Source organism: Puma concolor, chromosome A2 (genome assembly GCF_028749965.1).
Source record: "Puma concolor isolate L17-30 chromosome A2, mPumCon1.1.hap2, whole genome shotgun sequence".
In the NCBI taxonomy this organism is placed as follows: domain Eukaryota; kingdom Metazoa; phylum Chordata; class Mammalia; order Carnivora; family Felidae; genus Puma; species Puma concolor.
In genome coordinates this window covers 170,426,698-170,450,334 of record NC_141668.1, presented here as the reverse complement: position 1 = coordinate 170,450,334, position 23,637 = coordinate 170,426,698, and the positions used below count along the sequence as shown (strand labels likewise).

General features: G+C 45.5%; 1 protein-coding gene and 1 long non-coding RNA gene across 5 annotated transcripts; one reads left to right on the top strand and one right to left on the bottom strand.

Moving 5' to 3' along the window:
• Positions 1-3,858: 3,858 nt before the first annotated feature.
• On the bottom strand, positions 3,859-5,002 carry LOC147583902 (uncharacterized). The gene is made up of 2 exons (XR_015248596.1): positions 4,668-5,002; positions 3,859-4,522 (listed from the first exon to the last, which is right to left on the bottom strand). It is a non-coding gene; the product is annotated as an uncharacterized LOC147583902 (long non-coding RNA).
• Positions 5,003-5,269: 267 nt separating this feature from the next.
• LOC112852804 (uncharacterized) lies at positions 5,270-21,512 on the top strand. 4 transcript variants are annotated; one of them, XM_086699569.1, is made up of 4 exons: positions 5,270-5,292; positions 14,947-15,109; positions 18,265-18,322; positions 18,742-21,512. In XM_086699569.1, the coding sequence occupies exons 2-4, from the start codon at positions 15,040-15,042 to the stop codon at positions 20,438-20,440; spliced, it is 1,827 nt and encodes a 608-aa protein (XP_086555695.1). In that variant the 5' UTR covers positions 5,270-5,292; positions 14,947-15,039; the 3' UTR covers positions 20,441-21,512. The 4 variants fall into 4 exon arrangements, with proteins under 4 accessions (XP_086555695.1, XP_086555693.1, XP_086555694.1 ...); XM_086699570.1 differs by lacking the exon at positions 5,270-5,292 and having other exon boundaries at positions 14,600-15,109; positions 18,742-18,997; positions 19,142-21,512; XM_086699567.1 differs by lacking the exon at positions 5,270-5,292 and having other exon boundaries at positions 14,596-15,109.
• Positions 21,513-23,637: the final 2,125 nt, after the last annotated feature.

The window sequence follows — 23,637 nt, the reverse complement described above, 5'->3', positions numbered from 1 at the left end:
GTGGGCGAATCTCTCCATTTCCTCTGTTTGACCTCCGTGTTTCCTCGGAAGCATCTGGGAGTGAGAGGCGGGTTTGCTGTATTTAGCGGATTTGTCCCTCAGCGCCAGGAAGGACGTCTCCCGCTTGGCGTGTCTCGTGTTGGAGGGAACGACCAGAGCAGTGGAAACCAGTCGAGGCCACACCTGAGTGACAGGGACGGTTCGGAGGGAGATGCCGTCAGACACTTGTCATCTAGGCCGTGTGCATCAGCAGTGTCAGCCTTGCAGAGCGTGTACTTGTACGAATCACACGATTCACCGGCAATAAAATACGAAAGAAAAGTAGCATAACTCTATGGATTGTTCCAATTCGGGACCCCGGGTCTGAAGGCAGCCCACTGAAATGTTTATTGGCATTTATTCCAACCCCGGGGAGAAAGTTCTCCTGTGGAGGCAGACCCGGAGTCCTGTTTGCCTCCTGGAAGTCCCCTCCCCGCCTGGGCCACCGTGAGGGCAGATGGTGGATCCCACGGACCGAGAGGGAGAGAACGAACCCAGGGCATTTGGGAGGAGACAGTGCCGGGGGCGGGGGGGGGGGGGGGGGACACAAAACTTAGTGGTGAAGTTTTTGAAAAAGTAGCAAAACTTGAAAGATGTTTTAAAAAGTGTTCTCAAAAGTGCAGTTTGGAACCACATGTTACCCAGAAATGCAGCCTGTAAGGTTGTGAATGGAGAGACCATGAATTTGGGTAATAGGACGGCATCAGTTAATAGTTCGGATGAGGAAAGACTTTTGTGAATTTAGAGCCTTCTAACACGTGAGAAAAGGCAAGTGACCGGTTCATTTGTCTCGGGATCCTGATGAGCCCTTTCCTGAAAGGCCAGAACCCCACGAAGAGAGTTCCATGAAGCAGAGAAGAAGCAACAGTGAGAAAAAGGGCCCCAAGCCAGGGCCGGACGTCTCGGGAAGGCTGTGGCACAGATGTCGTCTGCTGCCGTTCGGGAAACCTTTCCCGTCACGTCACCATGTGGTGTGCAGGGCAGTCAGGGTTTGCTGTGTGTCTACACGTGCCACATGCATCCAGGGTCTGTGCCCTGGAGTGCGGTGCCACAGGGGCTGGCGGGCAGATGCTGACGGGGGGCCTTTCCAGGGAGGCCGGAGAGAACCAGGAGGGGTCTCGTCAGTAGACGAAATCTCCGGAGTTGGAAGGTGGGAGGCCTCAGGGTCTTCCTCCCCCGGGAGGACACTGTGAACGTGGCTCTCCCACGGCATGGTTATTTTGATAAGAAGCTATTAATTTTTTCCAATACTAACGTATACACCTTTTTGTCACCGAGAGTCAAAGGAGTGAGGGCCAGTGCCTTGGCCGTGCTGTGATTTCTCAGGGTGGGAGTCGGGGGGGGGGCTCTGGAGGGGGGTGTGAGATGGAAAAGGACCAACCCCAGTGCTTTTGGACACGGTGTTTGGGACACAGGGTGTCCCTTGAGTAGCAGTAGTGCCTTCAGTGAGCCCACCTGAGCCCGAGGATCCTAGGTGTTACGCAGAGCGAAGGTGTAAGACGGGCCGAACAGAACAGCGCCTGGCTGGTAAACTGGGCTCCCGGATCCCTGTGAAGTTTGCGAGGTGTTCCCCAGGTAGGGACGCCCTTTTCTCACAGCACTGCAGCCACAGGACAGGCCCTGGGCTGTTGACAAGAGAAGGCTTCCGCCAGTGAGATAACCTATGAACCGTGACTAACACATACTCCTATTCAGAGAGAGGGGGCTGCGTGAAATCCATTCATGCAAATGGGTTTCCCTGGGTTGTAACCGGACAGGTGGGACCAGCGAGGTTGTCACATTTTTTTGTGGCTTCAGTCTTTCTCCACGAGTACTTCTCGAACACTCTCCTGTTGTTGGAGGCCGCTGCTCTACTGTGTGTTCAGTGGTGAGTAGTGAATATTGTAGAATCGCTCCTAGGGCCAGACTGTTCTTTGGCCCAAACCAGAGTTCTCCCTTTTTTTGAAGTAACAGTTAGACTTCTAATAAAGTGTTTCCATTTCTGGGGCGCATTTTGGGGACACCTCTGGTCAGTTTTGCGAAATTATTTTTTAGGAGAACGTCCCTTTGAAGTAGAACAGAAGTTTGCCTATTGGTTTCCTTGAGCTGGATTCCATTTTTTGCGTTGAAGACATGTCAGAGATCAAGAGGGAACTTGGGGCAGAGCCCCTGTGGTCCTTAGGGCCCAGATGTTGGCAATGAGGAGGGCTTGGGAGGGGCCGGGAGGAGGGCTCCCGCACCTGGAGCATTCAGGCTGCTGATAACCTTCTCTCACATGTCCCGCCTGTTTGCAGTCGTAGTGCGAACTGTAGGTGTTTGGTTTTTAGGAGGCTTCAGATGCCGTAGGTGAGAATTAAGAATTTTGGCTGTCTTTCCTCCATGTGGGGTGTGAGTCCGCTTGTTTGCCAAAATAACTAAAATGCAGTGGACGTGGAGTCCCATTCCATCTTGGGCCTCTTAAGTAAAAAGCAGGATCCCAGTTCAGCCCATTAAATGCTGCCTGGGTAGATTTCACATGTGAAGAAAGACCTGAAGTTATGTTGAAGACAAGCTGGAGTCTGTTACAACAGCCACGTACAGGTTCATCAGGCTTTTGTGTGGAAATCTAGATTTTGTTTTAATTCACAATCTTAGGAAAAGCTACTCTAATTGCTCGGTGGGGATTTCCAGTGAGTGTCATAAGCATCTTTCCAGAAGTGGGCATCTGTGTCTCGCGGGTTAGTTTCATCCCATGTGTGGCCTGGGCCTCAGCAACACGCATGTGGACTAATTGATCTAAATCTGGGACACCCTGTTGGTGTGTCCCAGTTGAATAGCTGTGTTACGTTCTTCAGCGAGCTTATGGGGGTTCTAGGCATTTCTGGAAACTTCTGCCTTAGTCCAGGGAACATGAGAAATGTGGGGTTTTAGATCTTGAGAAGCCTTCCCTTTAAAGAGGCCTGGTTAGCAGGTTGAGGTAAGGAGGGATCAAGGGCAGGTTCAGAAGAAAAGGGAAGTTCAGAGCTTGTTGAAGAAAGTGGTTGGAGGCAGGTCCTGGGTGTAGAGTAGCCGCTGGGTGTCTGCAGCAGTGAAGTCGGGGTGGGAGAAAAAGGCACTTCGGAAGCCATTTGTCGTTATTTCTTTTTTTTTTTTTCTTTTTTTTTTTTTTTTTTTAAATTTTTTTTTCAACGTCTTTATTTATTTATGGGACAGAGAGAGACAGAGCATGAACGGGGGAGGGGCAGAGAGAGAGGGAGACACAGAATCGGAAACAGGCTCCAAGCTCCGAGCCATCAGCCCAGAGCCTGACGCGGGGCTCGAACTCACGGACCGTGAGATCGTGACCTGGCTGAAGTCGGACGCTTAACCGACTGCGCCACCCAGGCGCCCCGCCATTTGTCGTATTTCAGTTGTTTGCCTCCGTTCATTTGAAATAGTCTTTTGCAAAGAGGCACACTTAGATCCTGAAAATATTTGCAAGTCTTGAGGTACCGAATAAAATCTGTATCAAACTCAATGTTCTGAAGTCATGACTTCCTAATTTAATTTTCAATAAAACAAGTTTGGGGAGATCGAAAGTTCCCCATAAAGGCCATTGTAATTTTAAATTACATTTGGTTCAGTTGTTCATTTTTTAGAAATGCACATGAGGACGCACCATGGCTTTTTAAACGTAAGACTGGTCAGGGTCCCAGGTGGGAGCCCCCCCTCCCTGCGCTTTGATTGTAATGCCCGAGGTTGCCACCTCCCACAAGAGACCACCAGAGTCATAAGCCAAAGCCAAGCAGCAAGGGTCGTTTATTGCAGGTTCGAACCTGGACCTCCGCGCACTTGTTGCCGGTGACGCTAAGAGGCCCCGAGTGAGGTTCTTATAGCCTTTTTATAGACAGGTACAAACAAGTTATGGGGAAGTTAGGGATTCTTCGCGGTTACGCCAAGCAGTTGTACAGAAGCGGAACAAGCTGGTTAAGCAAGCGGATTGAAGCTAAGTTTGTTTTTCACAGACCAGGATGACTAGGCAAATAGTTTGCCCAGGTCTCTCATTTCTCCCCTTTCTCAAGTACCTGAGGAACCAAGGGGAAGGGGAAAATATGTTAAGCAAGCAGGTTTACAGAAGCGAGAAATGCCGGTTAGTTCATGTACAATCACTTATTCTATTACATACCAGACTACATTTAGGAAGTTTCACAACTTACTCTATTACATAGCGGGTTACATTCAGGAAAGGTTTCACAATGCTCGTAGCAAACAGCAAGCAAAGCAGACTTCTCAGCAATTGTATTTCTTATCAAAGATCCATAATAAGCAGAAAAGAGAACTTAGCTTTAAACTAAGGCAGGGCTGTCATTTGGATTTAAAGCTGTTCTTTTCATGATGTCTGGAATCCATTTCATGGTGGTTTTCTCTAGACCAGAATAAAATGTATAAACACTAGTCTCTACAGGAGTAGCCTCTTTACAGAAGAAATCAGACCAAGGGCTAGCACATTTCCAACAGGTACGGTTCTAAGAGGTACAGTCCAGTTCTGAAAAGTAGTCGGAACAAAAGCCAAATGAGCTCTCTCAGAAAGGACAAGCCCCTAAGACAGGTCCCCAATAAACACCGGAGAGCACAGACACAGGACAGCGCAGACCCGGGGAGCGGGGCTCTGATCCTGGCACAAAACTTACCCTCCGCTTCAGGGTCCGCGAGAAAGCAGCGCAGTGGGCTCTGTGGGACCTGCACCTGTTTGCTCGCCAGCCCGGAGTGGTTGGGGTCTTTTGTGGGTCCACCAGTGATCAAGTAACTGTTAACCTTAAAACCAGATATTTTTCCAGGAAAAAAAAATGGGTTTATCTGGGACTAGCAGAGAATTGTAATTTGGGACACATATGCCACAGCAAAACCACAGGCAAATCTGGAGGAAAAAAGGGGAGGACTATAGGGAGGGCTACAGTTTTCTAGAGGAGAGGGGGCATTGGGAGGGGCTGTGCAAACAAGAAGTCCGTTGGAGCAAACTGGGGGGGGGGGGGTTCTACGTTCAGGGTCTTCTCATTGGCTGGGCTATGACCATCTCTCATTGGGTGTCTCTCATTGGCTGGGCTGCTACTATCCTGCATTGGCAGGGCTGTGGCCGTCTCTCATTGGTTGGGTTGTGGCTCTCACTGGCTGAGCCCTGGCTCTCTCTCATTGGCTGGGCTGTGACCGTCTCTCATTGGCTGGGCTGTGACCATCTCTCATTGGCTGGGCTGTTGCCACCCCAGGAAATCATCTTCCTTCCTCCTGCAGGAGCAGTGATGCATTACGGGTGTGCAGGTGCGTGTCTCCGTGTTGTGTCTGCCCTTGGCCCTGAGCGGCAGGTTGGGGAACTTCCCCTGTGGACTCCTGACTCCACTTCAGTCGTGTCGCCTTTACTCAGCCTGGAAGAGGTGCCCGGCTTCTGGGTGGTTTTCATCGCGGGCGATCGGGAGTCGTGCGGCGGAGAGCGGAGCGCGTGCGCACGCGTGTGTGTGATGGCGCGCGTCCTCCCTGGTCTGGGGCAGGTGGATACGAGGAGCGGACCTGCCGTGTTGGGTGGGAACTCCACGTTGCTCGTGTTGGGGGTCCACCAGACTCTTCCAAAGCGGCCGCCCCCGCTTACATCGGCAGCAGGATAAATGAAGGAGAATGCGTCCTGCTCACGTCCTCGGCGGCGCTTCCTGGGGCGTCTTTATAGCCAGTGTGGTGGGTGCGAAGGGGCCTCTGCTGGTAGTTCGAGGTGCGTGTCCCGCGTGACGAATGTCCAGCATCTTTTCATCGACCCACTGGCCATTTGCATATGTTCTTTGGAGAAGTGTCTGGGTGCGCAAATGTTAGGTGTGGACTTTTCCCCGCCGCCCCTTTTCGGGATGAGGAAGTTCCTTTCTGTTCCTAGTTGGCTGAGTATTTTTGTCAAGAGAGGGTGGTGGGTTCCAGGAGATACCTTTTCTGTGTGTAAGTGATCATGGGGTTTTTGTTTCTCTTCTGTTCATGAAGTTTATGACTGCTATTTTCTTGCTGAACCAACCATTTTATTCCCAGATAAATCCCACTTGGTCACGTTGTAGAATCCATTTTATATATGACTGGTTTTGGTATCACGATAAACTGGCCTCATAGAGTAGGTTAGACGTGTCTGTGCACAATTAAATTTTGTGGATGGACCCCAGATGATTGGTGACATTGAGCATCATTTCATGTGCTTTTTGGCCATTGTGTATCTTCCTGGGGAAATGTGTACTCGCGTTCTTTGTCCGTTATGTAGTTGTATTATTTGTCTTTATACTTTTTTATTGTTGTTACATGAGTTTTTAAAAACCTGTTTAGATCACAAACCTCGTATCAGCTGTGTGACTAGCAAACCCATGTTGCAGCCCCAGACGAAGGGGTGTTGCCTTTGTTGTAGCTGATGTAGCTGGGGTTCTATGTCCTTAGATTTTGGGAACATGTCTTTTGTTTAAACAACTTTTGAGTGCTCGCTTCGGCAGCACATATACTAAACAACTTTTGATAATTTTATGATAATTGTTTGCTCTTTATTTCAATGATATGGTGGCTTCTTGTATTGCCCCAAAGATATTACGTATAGGGGTTCTGATGTTTGGGGGACCCAGCAGTGTGGGTTGTGTAAGAATTCACCCAACGCAGCACAAAGGAGATAGAGGTTTATTGAATGCACCATGAGGGAGCAGAGGGCCACCAGGAAGTGGTTTGGGGCTAGACTTATAGGGCAGAGTGAGGGAGTGTGGGAACATATGGAAATTCCCCTTTTTATAGTAACGGTGCCTGGTTATAAGTAGGCCATTGGATAGTTGGGGCCTGTGGCCATTTCGAGGTGGGTCACTTCATGAGCCTATTTTTTATGCATCTGTGTGTTCACTGTGGGCCCTTTTGCCTAACTCAGTTTTCCATTGGTGAAGCCTGTTATCTAAATGTGGCCCTGACATCCCCCTGACAGGTGGACAATACAAATCTTTGGCATTAGGGCAGGGGTGTCACCTTCAGTAGCTTCTTCCTGCTGAATGAGGGCATAGAGATGTCCCTGGTGGGTCAACATTCAGCAGGAAGAGAAGCTGAAATAAAAGACCTTTAATAGTTGACCAAAATCTTCCTACAGTCCAGGAGTTTAACCAGTTATTAAAGGAGAGGGAGGGATCCTTTCAAGCACCAACATGAGTATCCATATCTTTTAGCAATCCTGTTACATTATTGTAATCTGGAGCATATATTTAACACTCTTTTAAAACGATTTTTTTGGGCGGGTTGGGTTGCCTGGGTGGCTCAGTCTGTTAAGCATCCGACTTTGGCTCAGATCATAATCTCACAGTTCATGGGTTTGAACCCCACATCAGGCTCTGTGCTGACAGCTCAGATCCTGGAGCCTGCTTTGGATTCTGTGTCTCCCTCTCTGTCCCTTCCCTGCTTATTTCTTTTTGAGAGAGAGAGAGTGCACGAGGCAGTAGAAGGGCAAGGAGAGTGGAAGACAGGGGATCCAAAGTGAGCTTTGCGCTGACAGCAGAGATCCCGATGTGGGGCCCAGGAGATATGACCTGAGCAGAAGTCAGACTCTTAACCAACTGAGCCACTCAGCCCCCCCAACACTGTTTTAATGAAAGTATACGTTACTCCGTGAGCTGCAGCAGGATTTTAAGGACTGTTTGGTTTTGCAGGACCACCTCAATTTCTGGGTGAGCGTGTGTTGGGGTTGGTTAAAGGTGATGTCTGTGTGCTTGGTTAAAGCATCTACTTACAATTTTACATTGATAGAAGCAACTCCTGTGACAGAATGTCTAAGGGGTAAAACCATCAAGAAGGCTTCTTTGTCTGATGTCCAGCCTTAATGACATTCTTTTTAAACAAATTTTTTTACTGTTTATTTTTGAGAGAGAGAGAGAGAGAGAGAGAGAGAGAGAGAGAGAGAGAGAGAGAATGTGAGCAGGGGAGGGGCAGAGAGAGAGGGGGAGACAGAATCCGAAGCAGGCTCCAGGCTCTGAGCTGTCAGCACAGAGCTTGACGTGGGGCTTGAACACACGAACCGTGAGATCAGGACCTGAGTCGAGGTCAGATGCTTAACCGACTGAGCCACCCAGGTGCCCCTAGCCTTAATGATATTCTATGATGAGGAATTGCTGGCAAGTGGGAGGTGACTTGTCCTGGTAGATAAGGGCATCCCTAAGTGCATCATACAGTCATATCATAAGGAAAGAATGGCTACCCATTATTTCCAGAAGTCTACGGCCAATCCCATGGAGAAGGGGAAATTCGGGATTTTGTGGAGTGATTTTTGGCCTCCCAGCCACACAGAATTGGTCAAGGTGATAGTTGAGTTATGGAAATGTTGGAGAGTTCCTCTCATTTTTTTTGGCTGTTCAGATGATCGTATGTCCATGAGGTCTTGTTATCCTCACAGTAACAAGCATGATGATTCTTTATACACGAGCTTTTGCCAGTTTCTCTGAACCTCACCTCAAGTTGTCCAGCATCAGCTTTCAAGACTTTAGGAAAAAGGGTGGTTGTGGTTTTTAATGACTTAAGTCAAGAGGATGGAAGGTTGGAAACCTTAGTTTGGAGAACTCTAGCTAAATATTTGATGAAACCAGAAAAATTCAGGACCTAGTCTGGTTTATAAGAAATAGTATTAAAATCTAATATCTACAAAGATGTGTTATTGAAACATTATTTTTTATTCTCTCTGAAATCACCCTTATTTCCAGAGATAGTCAAATCAAGACTAACAAACATGGCCTAATTATTCACAGAAGCTCAGGAAGAATGTGTTGGTGGGGTGCCTGGGTGGCTCAGTCGGTTAAGCATTCGACTTTGGCTCAGGTCATGATCTCACAGTTTGTGGGTTTGAACCCTGCGTTGGGCTCTGTGCTGACACCTCAGAGCCTGGATCCTGTTTCGGATTCTGTGTCTTCCTCTCTCTCTGCCTCTCCCCTGCTTGTGTTCTGTCTCTCTTGCTCTCAAAAATAAATAAAATATAAAATAATAATAATAATAATGATAAAAAGAATAGTGATTGGTCATAGGAGTTTTTTTTAATGACTTGCTTTGCTTGAAATGTTTATAAATAATCTCTAGATTGAATTTTTAATAACCTCTCAAGGCCAGAAGCCAAGTCAAATACTTGCTGTCAGACTTGTCTACAATCCCTGTAGATTCAGGTGAATACCTCTTCTTGAGGCCCTGAATAAATCCTGAGGTTACCTGCACCTGCCAGGAATTGACTTTGTCTACTCACCTGGTAAGGCTGCTGGGAACTCTGTCAGCAAGGGATCAGGCCAGCATTTCTAAGGGGCTTGATTGGCTGCATAAAGTCAACCTTATTTCTTTAAAGCTGCCTGGTAGTATCTGTTGTCTTACCATGTCTCTCTGAAATATGACATTTCAGTCGAAGCGTCGGTAGGATAACCAACGTTTCCTATGGTGCCCTGTTACAAGAAGAAGAGAGGCTCATTGAACTTACACAAACACTTATCCTTGACAGGAAAAGAAAGAATACTCACTGAGAGTTTCGGAATTCTGTGGCATTTAGGTAGGGAAAAAAGGGAAATGTTTCCATTTGTTCACAAAGGAATACTTCATCACATTTCTGTAAGTCCTAGGTATTTCAAGAGAAAACTTCCTCAATTTGTTAGAGCAAACACTATAGAACCAGCAGTATTTCAAATAAGAGTTACAAAACCTATAAGCATCTTTAATTCATTTAGTCCTATGTTAATTAATTCCTGTTTGTTTGAATGCAACTTTCCCATTAGTTCTGGAAATTCTTACCCAGTTCAGTTTTATGATTTAAAGATATCAAATACCTGTATTTACAAAAAAAATCCTTTTCATGAATCTCCTTGAAGACAAAACTCATTTGGCAAGAGCATCAGAACAATAAATATAAATGGCAAAAAAAGAAAACAACATAGAAATGGCCATGACTCATGATCTGATATGTGACTTCAGTGTAATATAGCTGACAAGGAAATCTGCTCATTTCTTTGACACCTAGTATTTTATTAATTAGAATGTCAAGTGATGATGTTATATGAGAACGTATTTAAACTTTATGGATTTTATGTAACTTCAAAACAGCTGTAGTATACACTCAAATGATACAATCTAAGGTTTATTACTATTTGTTTGACCCTGCTTTCCAAGTAACTTAACATACCAAATATGCAAGCCTAATTAGTCAAAAAAGACTTCGTTTACAATTTCTAAACTTGGGAAAGTGTGTTGGAATCCTCAGAAATTTTTATTTTTATTTATTTTAAATGTTGATTTACTTTTGATACAGAGACAGACAGATCATTACTGGGGGAAGGGCAGAGAGAGAGACACACACACAGAATCTGAAACAGGCTCCATGCTCCAAGCCATCAGCACAGAGCCCGATGTGGGGCTCGAACTCACAAATCGTAAGATCATGACCTGAGCCAAAGTTGGATGCTTAACTGACTGAGCTACTCAGGCACCCCTTGAACTCTCAGAAATTTTTAAAGCACAGGTCTAAATAGAATTACAGATCTTACACATTTTGAGAAGTTTTTTTTTTTTTTTTTTTTTAACGTTTATTTATTTTTGGGACAGAGAGAGACAGAGCATGAACGGGGGAGGGGCAGAGAGAGAGGGAGACACAGAATCGGAAACAGGCTCCAGGCTCCGAGCCATCAGCCCAGAGCCTGACGCGGGGCTCGAACTCACGGACCGCGAGATCGTGACCTGGTTGAAGTCGGACGCTTAACCGACTGCGCCACCCAGGCGCCCCGAGAAGTTTTAACTTTAAGTAGTCAAAGACCTGGTGAAAGCAAAACATAGAAACTTTGGTTTTGGGGGCAGATAAGGAAAGGAAGAAGACTTCTGTTTACATCGTCTTGATCAAGACCAGACCAACAATCCTAGAAAGCTTTGTCCCAGCGAGAAAAGTGCATGTTTACTATTGAAGCAGTATCCTTTTAAAATCAATTTATTTCAGGGGCGCCTGGGTGGCGCAGTCGGTTAAGCGTCCGACTTCAGCCAGGTCACGATCTCGCGGTCCGGGAGTTCGAGCCCCGCGTCAGGCTCTGGGCTGACGGCTCAGAGCCTGGAGCCTGTTTCCGATTCTGTGTCTCCCTCTCTCTCTGCCCCTCCCCCGTTCATGCTCTGTCTCTCTCTGTCCCAAAAATAAACGTTGAAAAAAAATTTAATAAAATCAATTTATTTCAATATTAGTCCATCCTAAGCACACACACATAAAATGACTTTCTTTTTTTTTTTTTTTTTTTTTTTTTTTTTTTTTTTTATTTAAAAAATTTTTTTTTTTTCAATGTTTATTTATTTTTGGGACAGGGAGAGACAGAGCATGAACGGGGGAGGGGCAGAGAGAGAGGGAGACACAGAATCGGAAACAGGCTCCAGGCTCTGAGCCATCAGCCCAGAGCCCGACGCGGGGCTCGAACTCACGGACCGCGAGATCGTGACCTGGCTGAAGTCGGACGCTTAACCGACTGCGCCACCCAGGCGCCCCAAAATGACTTTCTAAAGCTGTCCCTTCACAGACTTGTCTGCAACATTCTTTTGCACTCGGAGTTCGTCCTGAGATTTTTTTCTCTAAATAACCAGTCTCATTTTAGGAGAAAATTACTTTCTTTCACCTTAACAAAATGTATTCCCATCCCTCATATCTCCTACTCTCTTAGATACAGACTGGCTTTCCCCATTCCGGTCAGTCTCAGTTACATTTAGAAGAATTGTACCTCTTAGAAACCTTAGTCTCCAGTGAAAACCAATTGAGAACTGTCTATACACCAGGATTCTTTAGATGACAAATTTATGGACGCATTTCATAGTTTTTAGGAACATGCCTTTTTCATAGCACAGTCTTTAAATGAGGCACAATGTATGTTTTCCAACAGATGCAGGTATCTTTAGTTTCTCTGCAATAAGAAGCCAAAAGCAGATGAAACTTATTTTTGCTAATTAACATGTTAGTATTTTATCTTATTGAGAAAAGACTTAGATGCCCAGTGAATTAAACCGAATTTATCATTGAACTTAGCAAAATTTCAAAGTTTCAGGTTATGAAAGATTTTGAAAACTATCTTAAAAATTACCCATGAGAACTTTCTGAGACAAAGTTAACCATGATTTTAAGTCATCATTTATTTACAAACTGCAACAGAGCTTATTTGACCTTTAGTATAAAAGTTTTATATGTAATAAATATGTATGGATAACTCTAAAATCGTGTCTTTTCGTTACATCAGCAACCTTAAATTAGCTTTAATATCAAATATATTCTGGGGCAGCTGGGTGGCTCAGTAGGTGTCTGACTTTGGCTCAGGTCATGATCTTATGGTTCATGACTTCGAGCCCTGCCGTCGGGCTCTGTGCTGACAGCTCAGAGCCTGGAGCCTGCTTTGGATTCTGTGTCTCCCTCTCTCTTTGCCCCTCTCCTGCTCATGCTCTGTATCTCTCTCTCTCTCAAAAATAAACAAACATTAAAAATTAAAAAAAAATCAAATACGTTGCATCTGCGTCCACTAGGAGTCAATTTGTTGCCCACTGTTTTTTTTTTTTTTTTTTTTAACCTGGGATACCTATGGGAAAAATCTAAAGTTGGCCATTTAAGTCCAGTAGAGCCCCTGTTCCTGTAGAGGCAGGGGAAAGCCAATGGGTGGAATAAAAGAGAGGTCATCTAGAATGTCTGAAAGGTCAGATGGGCCATGTGTCTGAGGAAGACACATTCTGCAGTTTTTGTAGAGGTTGGGATTTGGGGACAGTGCCATGAATATGAAGGCTTGCATGTATGGGACCTGTGAGCATTTGGAGGAGTTCTGGCAAAAGACTTCAAGTTGCGTAGTGGGGCCATATGTCTTGATCTGGGAGTTTGTATGAGGCCAGGACACATGACATGAAAGATGAGATGATTTTTCTCAGGTCTTGGGGTTCATGTTTTATCCAGTTTTTAAAAATACAGCCCAAAGGCGAGTATAGGAATAGAGGACTTTGTCCCATACTGGGAAAGATCTGCTGCTGATTCCCAAAGGGTTGTCCCACCAAGGGGAATGAGGCTGTGACTTGTGGTCGAGATTTCAGTCAGGGTGTGCACTGTCCTGAAGAAGGACTGGGCCTTATGTCCTTATGTGGGGCACCCGACTTTACTGGGGGCATGCGATCAAGGAGAGTGTCACAACAAATAGCAATAGAAATCTGTGCTGGGGTGTACCCTGCTCTAGGGAGAGACACACACCTGGTGGCCAACCTGGGTCAAAAAAAAAAAGGGGAGGACTCAACACTGAGACCTGTAGGAATGTGTTTCCCTGTAGATCAAGATGGCAGCTGGATACATGGAAACAAAGGAATTAAGGAAAGGGTCTGAAAGAATAAGCCTGCTGAGACTCCACCAGCATTAGGAAAGGGTCCCAGCTGAGTCTGTAATGTGTGGATTCACCCGGCTTGGGCTGCTGTTGCCAACTACACCACATATTGGGAGCAGACCTTGGGGGACAGAGTGAGAAAGCAGAGGAAAGGGGCCCTTCACCCTCATAGACATGGGATTGAGGGGCCCTATTCACTCTCACACCTTCAGACAGAGTGTGGAGCACCCTGGCCTCTTTGTTTGAGGAGTACTAGGGTTAGACCTCTTGAAGGGTTAAAAGACAAAGGAGAGGAGAGAGGGATCCCCCTGAAGGGCAAGAGGGGAAATCCCTCAGCCTGTTGGGCAAGGGGTGCCCCATAGACGCCCCCTGGGACTTGGGATCCTCACCAACGAGGAACCTCAGGTGGAGGTTGTCAGCTGCCCAGAGAACACTTAGAGTCAGTCCACCAAGGGAAAATCCCAGGAAATTCCTAGGAAATCCCAGGAGAGGCCCAGTACAGCAGAGGGTCCCTGTGAAGGCCATCAAATGTGGGGCGACCCGATCAGGGGGAGGCCCGCAGCTCAAGGGGTGAGAGAATTCCCCCAAGGCAGAACAGAGGAGATAGAAGTTTACTGAATACCCTGCGAGGGAGCAGCGGGCAGGATGGCAAAGGAGAGACCGTCTGCCGGGAGGCGGGGCTACAGTTATGGGGTCACGAGGGAGCATGGGAACCTTTGGAATGGTCCCTGTGTGGGACCTGTGCCCGGTTGTAAGTCGCAGGGGTTAGTTAGGGCCTGTGGCCATTTCGAGGCGGGTCACTCAGGAGCCCGTGTGCATTCAGCTGTGTGCTCACTGCGCCCTTTGCTGCATATCTTTCCATCACTCAGGCCTGTTGCTAAAAACGGTCCATACGCTGTGATTCTTCCTCCTGTGTTAACGTGAGCGGTGGCTGTGTCCCCATCAATCCCTCAGGGACTCTTCCTTCTGGTGCCCTTTTCCTTGAATTCTGGGCCCTGGGTTAAATGTTGGAGCGGCCCTGCTGACTTCCACATTTCTTAAGGCCCCGGACTCGTCTTACACATCAGGTGTGCCAGGCGCCTGGGCCCTGGCCTGTGTCGGTGCCCAGAGCCCACCTAATCTGGGGAAAGGGTCGTGTCTGCCTCTGTCGGAAGAGAGGGGACTCCAGCAGGCTTCTTGCCCTTGTTCCTTCCAGGGCGAGAGCTGCTCCCATCAAGCAGCACTGGAATCTAAGTGTCCACACCATCCTGACATTCTGGTTCCAGTTCTTGGAGCTGATGACGAGGCATAATCGTCTTAGAACAAGCCAAGCGTGTGTCCTCCGGTCTGTGTGTTGTCCGAGTGAATATTTCACTTTTCAGTCTGTACAGTACTGGTCTGCTTAGATCTGTCTCAGTGTAAATATCCCAGTAAATTGGGTGTGTGTAAGTCCATGTCAGCTGTTGTCCTCACCCTCTGTTGTGACTCAGGGGTCCTAGGAATGGAGTCAGCTCCCTGCCTGTCACCCACACCCTTCATTCTCTAACCCACACCCTTCATTCTCCCACACACGTGGGTGCAAATGGCGCTTTGCAGCAATAGAGTGTGTGGTATGTTTCAGGCCTCTGTGGTCTTTGAGGATGTGGCTGTGAACTTCACCCCAGAAGAGTGGGCTTTGCTGAATCGTGGTCAGAGGAAGCTCTACAGAGATGTGATGCTGGAGACCTGCAGGAACCTGTCTGCTGTGGGTAAGGATGGCTCCATACCTTCACTGGTCTTTTCAGGAGGAAGAAGAATAAGTCAAATTTGCAAATGATATGAAACAATACATAGAATGTCCTTAACACTTCACCAAATACTATTAGAACTAATACATGAATTTAGAAGACTTGCAGAACACAAAAATAACATTCCAAAATCTGTTGCACTTCCGTATCTACTATCAAAATAGCAGAGAAATGTAGAAAACAAACCCATGTTAAATTACCTCAAAAACCATAAAATACTATGTTAAATATAACTAAGGAAGTTTAAAGATATTTACTCTAGGAGGTATAAACATTTAGTGAAAGAAATTGAAGGGGCGTCTGAGTGGCTCAGTTGGTTAAGTGTCAAGTTTGGCTCAGGTCGTGATCTCATGGTCTGTGGGTTCGAGCCCCGCGTTGGGCTCTGTGCTGACAGCTCACAGCCTGGAGCCTGCTTCACATTCTATGTCTTCTTCTCACTCTGCCCCTCCCCCACTCATTCTCTCTCTTTCTCTCTCTCTTTCAAAAATAAATATTAAGAAATTTTTTTAAAAAATAAATTGAAGGGGCACTTCAGTGGCTCAGTTGGTTGGGCATCTGACTTTGGCTCAGGCCATGATCTCATGGTCTGTGAGTTTGAGCCCTGCGTTGGGCTCTGTGCTGACAGCTCAGAGCCTGGAGCCTGTTTTGGATTCTGTGTTTCCCTCTCTTTGCCCCTCCCCCACTCATGCTCTGTCTCTGTCTCTCACTCTCAAAAAATAGTAAATAAACATTTAAGAATACTTAAAGGAAATTGAAGATGACAATAAAAAAAGGTATACCATTGTCCTGGATTATAAGAACTAATATTATTGAAAATGCCCATACTATGAAAAGTGTTATACATATTCAATGCAATCCCCATCAATATACAGATAGTATTTTTGAAAGAACTAGAGCGAGAAATTTTAAAATTTTTATGAAAACAGAAAAGATTCCAAATAAAGCAATTTTGAGAAAACATACCAAAGCTGAAGATACAACAGTCTCAGATTTCAAACTATACTAAGCAAAACAGTGTAGTACTGGGACAAAAATAGACACGTAGATCAAGGCAACAGAATAGAGAGTCCAGAAATAAACCCATGCTTCTATGGCCGGATTATGTACAAAGAAGGAGCTGAAAATACACAATGGGGTTAAGACTGTCTCTTCAATAAGTGGTGTTGGGAAAATGAGACAGCTACCTGCAAAGAGGTGAAACTGGGCCAGCTTCATACCCCTTACCTGAAAGGAAACTCAGTATGGATTAAACACCTCGGTGCAGGACTTGAACCCATACACGTCTTAAGACAAAACAGAGGTGCTAAACTCATGGACATCAGCCTTAGCAGTATTTTTGTGGACTCATCCCTTCAGGTAAGGGAAACAAAAGGAAAAATAAAAAATTGAAAGGGGAACATAACAGACATTTTCCCACAGAAAATAATAGAGGTGGCCACTTGGCACATGAAAAGCTGCTCAGTATCACTAATCCTCAGGGAAGTGCACATCAAAACCACAATGAGCTGCCCCCTCACAGCAGCCGGAACGGCTAGTGTCAACAAGACAGGAAATACGAGTGTTGGTGAGGATGTGGAGAAAAGGAAACTCCTCGTCTGTGGGGTTTAAATGGGTGCAACCAGCTTGGCAAACAGTTTGGAATTTCCACAATAAAATGAAACACAACAGTACCATGTAGTCCATAATTCCACTTCTGGGTAGTTCACCAAAGAAAAAAAGCCAGCACGACAAGACATGTGCACCCCCTGGTTCACCGGACTGTTACACACTGTACTCAACATAGGGAAGCAATGCAGGTGTCCTTCAACAGATGAATGGATAATGAAGATGTGGTATCTACATACAAGGAACTATCCCTCAGTAATACAAAAGGGACAAATTTGTGATGTTTGTGACAACGTGGATGGACCTAGAGAGTATTATACCAAGTAAATAAGTCCGACAGCGAGACAAACAAAACACGTTACTTATATGTGGAATCTAAATGACAAAATGAGCAAACAACAGAAAATAGGGACAGTCTTAAAACTCTAGGGAACAAATTGGTGTTTGTGAGATTGGAATGGGATTGAGAGACAGGTGAAATCATGGAGGGGATTGAGAAGAACAGATTTGCACTTGTTGAATAAATAAGTTACCAGAAGGAAAAGTAGAGCATAGGGAATATGGTCAATAATTGTATAGTTGTGTATAATGACAGCAATTACACTTTTTATGGTGAGCATTTTGTAATGTATGTAATTGTCAAATCACCGTATTGTACATCTGACACTAATATATAGGTCAGTATGCTTCTAGTAAAAGAATGATTAAATGAATGAGTTAATAAATGAATAAATAATAAAAAGCCACCCAATTATCGGTCATCAATGACCCTGAAGACTAAAGTTAGTGCCTATCTTCCAGATTGCTTGTTGTCCTTCAAATCCTCCCTCCCGCTGAGCTCTTCTCAGGGGCAGGCCAGCAGCCACACACATCACCCGACCTCTAATGGCAGCTGGGGCAGTGTAGGAAGGCTTCACCAAAGGCCTATGTGCCTTCAGAACTGATCAACCCTTGGTTGGACCAGGTTCCGGACAAGGGATTGACATTTGGACCCATCCCCTAGAAACATGACTCTGTTTTTGAGAAGGGTGAAATTTGTCATTGACCCGGCTTTCCTGTTGGACTTTTCATCCATCATACCCCATGTGGCCAGTCTTTCTGTCTTCCTATAGAGGTAGGGTGTGGATGTGTGTATCTTGCCCAGTTCCTTCCTACTGGGCTCTTCTGATAATTCTTAACTCCACATTAGTGTCCATCTAGTTTGAAGTATTTCTGAATGAACGGGCTGCCATTTCAGACACTTTCTCTATTATTGCCAAAGTCTCGAGTCACAAGGGTCCTCGGAATTTTTTGGTCACATGACCATTCTTCCTCATGAAGTTCATTTACATTTCGGGATCAGTATATAAATAGAGATACATGGTCTGTTTTCTTACCTTACATATCAGATCATTTCCGAGAAATTCAATTAGACTCCCATTTCTTGTAGTTTCTCCCAGTCAAGGTAAAATGAGCAGATCAAAGACTCAGCGGAATTCTTTGCAGAATGAGCCTCTGAGTGAAAATACTAATGTATACAAAAAATGATTCCTGTTCTGTGTTTGTAGAGAAGCAGAAATTTCACAGCAGTGGAGATTTGACCCGAATGCAGGAAGGGCTTTTGAGGTGAGTGACACTTGTAAGGGAGGAAGGGGGCGATGTTGGCGATTGTGAGACTGACCTGGAATTAGAGAACAGTTGCAAACCAAGCGCAACAATCGTGTAGTCGAAATTTTCACAAGACAAACCTTTATAAATGCATTCTACCTATTGATCATCTGAAAAACAATTCAGTTGGAAAAAATGGTCAGGGAAAAGCATATGTAAGAAGCCCTGAATGTTATGACTCTATTTGAGTCCTCAGGGAGAACAGGAAGCTTGTTCCACTTTGGAACCTTGCACACAGTGCTAAAAACATACTCATTCATTGAGAATATCCATCATGTAACCCAATAATGATTAACAAACACCAATAGATCATTAGGTAATAAAGAGATCACTTATAATCATTATTCCCTAACCATGTACCTTCCTATTTTGAACAGAAGTCCTTTGGTGGAGAGTGTCTGTGAACGTATTGAAGGAGATCCATGTGGAGAAACCCTGAACCCAATTACAAGTCTTACTGTGCATGAGGGCTGTCCCACTGGAGGCAAATCCTGTGAATGCGCTAAGTGTAGGGAAGCCCTCACAGATGGTTTTTTTCTAGGGACTCTGGGAAGATCTCACCCAGGACTCAAATCTAGTCCCTGTGAGGAATGTGGGCCGGCCTGTAGCTCCGTCTCAAGCCTCAGCACTCAGGTGGGTGCAGACCTTGTGGAGAAACCCTATGAAGGTCAGGTCACCGGGAGAGCATCGGAGACATATGCGAAGAGTCTCCGTAGTAAAAAGTCTATGGAGTGCAAGAAATGTGGAAAAGCTTTCACTTGCATTTCTTCTTTTCAGGGTCATGTGCAAAATGACTGTGTACAGAGAGTCCATGCATGTGATGTGTGTGGGAAAGCCTTTATGTGTCACTCTGATCTTACACATCACGTCAGAACTCATACTGGGGAGAGAACCTATCAATGTCAGGAGTGTGGGAGAGCCTTCCAGTGTAAGTCAGGCCTGCAGAAACATGTGAGGACTCACACTCCAGAGAAACTCTATAAATATCAGCCCTGTAGGAAATCCTTCCCTGGCCAGCAGTCCTTTCTAGTACCTAGGAGAAGACACACAGGGGACAGACACTTGGAATGTAAGGAGTGTGGGAAAACTTTCAAGAAGCATCTACAGTTTGAACGTCACATGACCACACACAATGTAATGAAACCCTATGAATGTCGGGAGTGTGGCAAAACCTTCAAGCATCACCCAGACCTGCGAGTACATATGAGGACACACACTGGGGAAAGACCCTATGAATGTAAGGAATGTGGGAAATCTTTCCGAAAGTATGAACATGTTAAACGTCACATGACCACTCACAGTACTGTGAAACCCTATGAATGTAAGCAATGTGGCAGAGCCTTCCGGGATCACACAGACCTGCGAGTGCATATGAGGACACACACTGGGGAAAGACCATATGAATGTCAACAATGTGGGAAAGCCTTCAGATATCTTGGGAATCTGCGAGAGCATGTGACAATACACACGGGGGAGAGACCCTATGAATGTCAGGAGTGTGGGAAAGCCTTCAGGTATAACTCATGCCTGCGAGAACATGTGAGGAAACACACTGGGGAGAGACCCTATAAATGTCAGCACTGTGGAAAAGCCTTCATTCGACACCACACCCTCGTACTACATACTGCGAGAAGACACTCAGTGGGTGGACACTTGGAATGTAAGGAGTGTGGCGAAACTTTCAGGAAGCATCAACCTTTTGAACATCACATGACCACACACAATGTAGTGAAACCCTATGAATGTCAGGAGTGTGGGAAAGCCTTCAGGTATCACAGAGACCTACGAATACATGCGTGGACACACACTGGGGAAAAACCCTGTAAATGTCAGCACTGTGGGAAAGCCTTCACATCTCCTTCAAACTTGGGAGCACACATGAGGACACATGCTGAGGAGAGACCTTTTGAGTGTATAGAGTGTGGGAAAGCTTTCCGTCAGCTGCAAAATTTTGAAAGTCATTTGAAAACACACAGCACCATTAAATCCTATGAATGTAAGAAGTGTGGGAAGGTGTACAAGTTCTCCTCCTCTCTTCGAGCGCATATGAAGAAACACCCTGGGGAGAGACCTTGACAAATCACTGCTCCCTTCAAGAACACATGAGGCTGCACAGTGGACAGTAAGCCTCTGTATGTAAGGACTCTGGTAAGACCTTCCAGTGTCTCGTAGACCTGGGCAGAAGAACCTTATGAATGATCGCTCTGTGGGAAAGCCTTCAGTTGTCCCTCTTCCCTTCGAGAACACACGTGCAAGCACACTAATGTGAAACATTACACACTTAAGCACTATGGAAAAGCCTGTCCGGGAATCTGTGAGCAAAGCCACACTGTAGGAAAGCATTTATTTTTCCTTCAAATATTTTTTTATGTTTATTTTTGAGACAGAGACAGAGCATGAGCAGGGGAGGGGCTGAGAGAGAGGGAAACAGAATCTGAGGTAGGCTCCAGGCTCTGAGCTGTCAGCATAGAGCCAGATGTGGGGCTTGAACTCATGAACCGTGAGATCATGATTGAGCCAAAGTCAGATGCTCAAATGACTGAGCCACCCAGGCATCCCTCCTTTCAAATCTTATTGAAAATGCGAGTTAGTACAACGGAGATGATCCTGAATGCACACAATTTTGGGAAAACTTCAGGTATAGAACTTCATGTATTTTGTTCATGAAAATTCAGTCAGGAGAGAAATCTTTTCATTGTTGTGAATATGGCTTTGACTTTCCAGGTGCCTCTTCCTTGACTGGGATCCCAAGTGTATGAATTCCTAGTTCATCTCACTGATATGAACACTGATGGTTTTAAGTGGCCTTCTTTGTCCTCTATATCTGTACAACCTAGATGTTACCTCAGACTTGAAGTAATCACATAGTTTTGTACAACATGTCTCTTTCCCATTATAATGTCTTTTGGACCTAGAGGTGATAAAAATGTGTCTATTGTTGGTGTGTACTTAACACCTTTATATACTTTTACAAAAAAATGTCTTGAATTATATACATTCCAAAATGTTCTTGATAAGTTTTCATGATGTTAGACCCCTCATTGTTGAAAGTTCTTTTCTGTCCTCTGTTATGGATACTGGAATTTCCTGATTCTGTGTCTACTCGTCTTTTCAGTCTTTGTTATTAAAAGTTATATTTTCACATCAATTTTCTCATTTTCTTCAATTTTTAAAAAATTCAAAAATGTTTATTTTTGAGATCGGGTGAGAGAGAGAGAGAGAGAGAGAGAGAGAGCGCACAAGTGGGGGAGAGGCAGAGAGAGAGAGAGGGATACACGGAATCTGAAGTAGGCTTCAGCCTCCAAGCTGTCAGCACAGAATCCAACGCGGGGCTTGAACTTACAAACCTCAAGATCATGACTTGGACACTTAACCCACTGAGTCACCTGGGCACCCCTTTTTCTTCAATTTTTAAAGTTCAAGGGGCGCCTGGGTGGCGCAGTCGGTTAAGCGTCCGACTTCAGCCAGGTCACTATCTCGCGGTCCTTGAGTTCGAGCCCCGCGTCGGGCTCTGGGCTGATGGCTCGGAGCCTGGAGCCTGTTTCCGATTCTGTGTCTCCCTCTCTCTCTGCCCCTCCCCCGTTCATGCTCTGTCTCTCTCTGTCCCAAAAATAAATAAACGTTGGAAAAAAAAAAATAAAGTTCTGATATTGGTTTATCTTTCTGGCACTAGTTCTTAGATTGATTTTATTCCAAATTATGACCTAGAAGAACATCCCTTGTGCAGTTATTTCTTGAGAGTGGATTGCAAGACCTGGGAAAGTGAATGGGGTAAATGCTGAAACATCAGCGATGTTCTGGGCTCAAGGCTGTCCACCGATAGCCCTGTGAGATCCAGAGTCCCATGATCTCCCAGGAGCCAGTTCAGGAACAGACCCACTGTCGTCGCCTGGCAGTCTTCAAAACCGCACATCTTCCCTACGTGCTTTCATGTAAACACCGGATGTGTGTGTGGTCTATGTCCGGAGGCTCTTTGTGTTTTCCTCCCGTGCTTTGACATTCTTTGATGTTTATTCCTGGCGAACAGGAAATAAAGACTATGCAGTTTGCTCCTGGTGCTGTTTTGCTGGCAGAGAGAGCCCTGCATGTCCACTCTGACTAAGTGAGAACTTTTTCTTCAGTGCGCGGGGACATCCCTTTGGACCATGACTCAGGTTTGCCTGCTTATTTCCTAAAGCAGTGATTGTGGTGGAAATACCAGTGGGGTGCTTTCCTCTGGCCCCCAGGGGGTGCCTGGAAAGACCAGTACCCTTGATCTCAGCCAGATCAGTCGACCAAAATATGGTATTTGGTAAATTCTGGACATAAGAGCCCCTTTGGTTTTATCCTTAATAGAGGTAAGAAAAAAACCCAAAAAACCAAAAAACAAAAACAAAAAAAACCCTTGCTGTTTCCATAATGTTCCACAGTTCTGAGGTACCCCAAAGTCATTCCAACTATGGGACGAAATGCTTGTGGTTTTACCCTTGACTATGATATTTGGTCATGTAACGGTATGTAACATCCTATGGGGCTGGACATTCAAAGGGAAAAGTATTGCCACCTTGGTACCTTTAAAAGGATTTGCAGGGCACTTGGCTGACTCGGTCAGTAGAGCATGTAATTCTTAGTCTTGGACTTGTGGGTTTTTGCCCCACACTGGGCGTAGAGGTAATGTAAAAAAATAATAAAATGGAATTTAAAAAAAAAAAGGATTTGCAAAAGCATACCCAACCTAATATTTACTGTTTTCCTCCTTTTTATTTTTATTTTTATTTTTTTTTCAACATTTATTTTATTATTTTTTGGGACAGAGAGAGACAGAGCATGAACGGGGGAGGGGCAGAGAGAGAGGGAGACACAGAATCGGAAACAGGCTCCAGGCTCTGAGCCATCAGCCCAGAGCCCGACGCGGGGCTCGAACTCCCGGACCGCGAGATCGTGACCTGGCTGAAGTCGGATGCTCAACCGACTGCGCCACCCAGGCGCCCCTTCCTCCTTTTTAAAAAAACACATCAGTGAACTATGAAGAATCTTTATTGTTTAGAGGAGTGGCATGTAAAATGCCATGGGGAGTCAAAAGGGGACGGGTCAGCATTAAGCTGTCATGAGTTTTCTTTGGGTCCAAATGTGGTCTGAAGAATTTGCTCTCAGTGGCAGTGCATGCCAGTAGCCAATAGGGCTTAAGAACAACAGAGCTTGGAGGGAGAAAGATGTTATTTATTGCTGAGACGTCTTGGACAGACATCCGTTATCATCCATTAGGTTCTGCCAAGTGAAAGAGGCACTACAGG

Coding starts and splice junctions, on each gene's coding strand:
- LOC112852804 (XM_086699567.1), top strand. CDS start 14,908: ATGGCGCTTTGCAGCAATAGAGTGTGTGGTATGTTTCAGGCCTCTGTG. Junction 15,110..18,264: donor ACCTTCACTGGTCTTTTCAG/GAGGAAGAAGAA, acceptor CTGTGTTTGTAG/AGAAGCAGAAATTTCACAGC. Junction 18,323..18,741: donor ATGCAGGAAGGGCTTTTGAG/GTGAGTGACACT, acceptor TATTTTGAACAG/AAGTCCTTTGGTGGAGAGTG.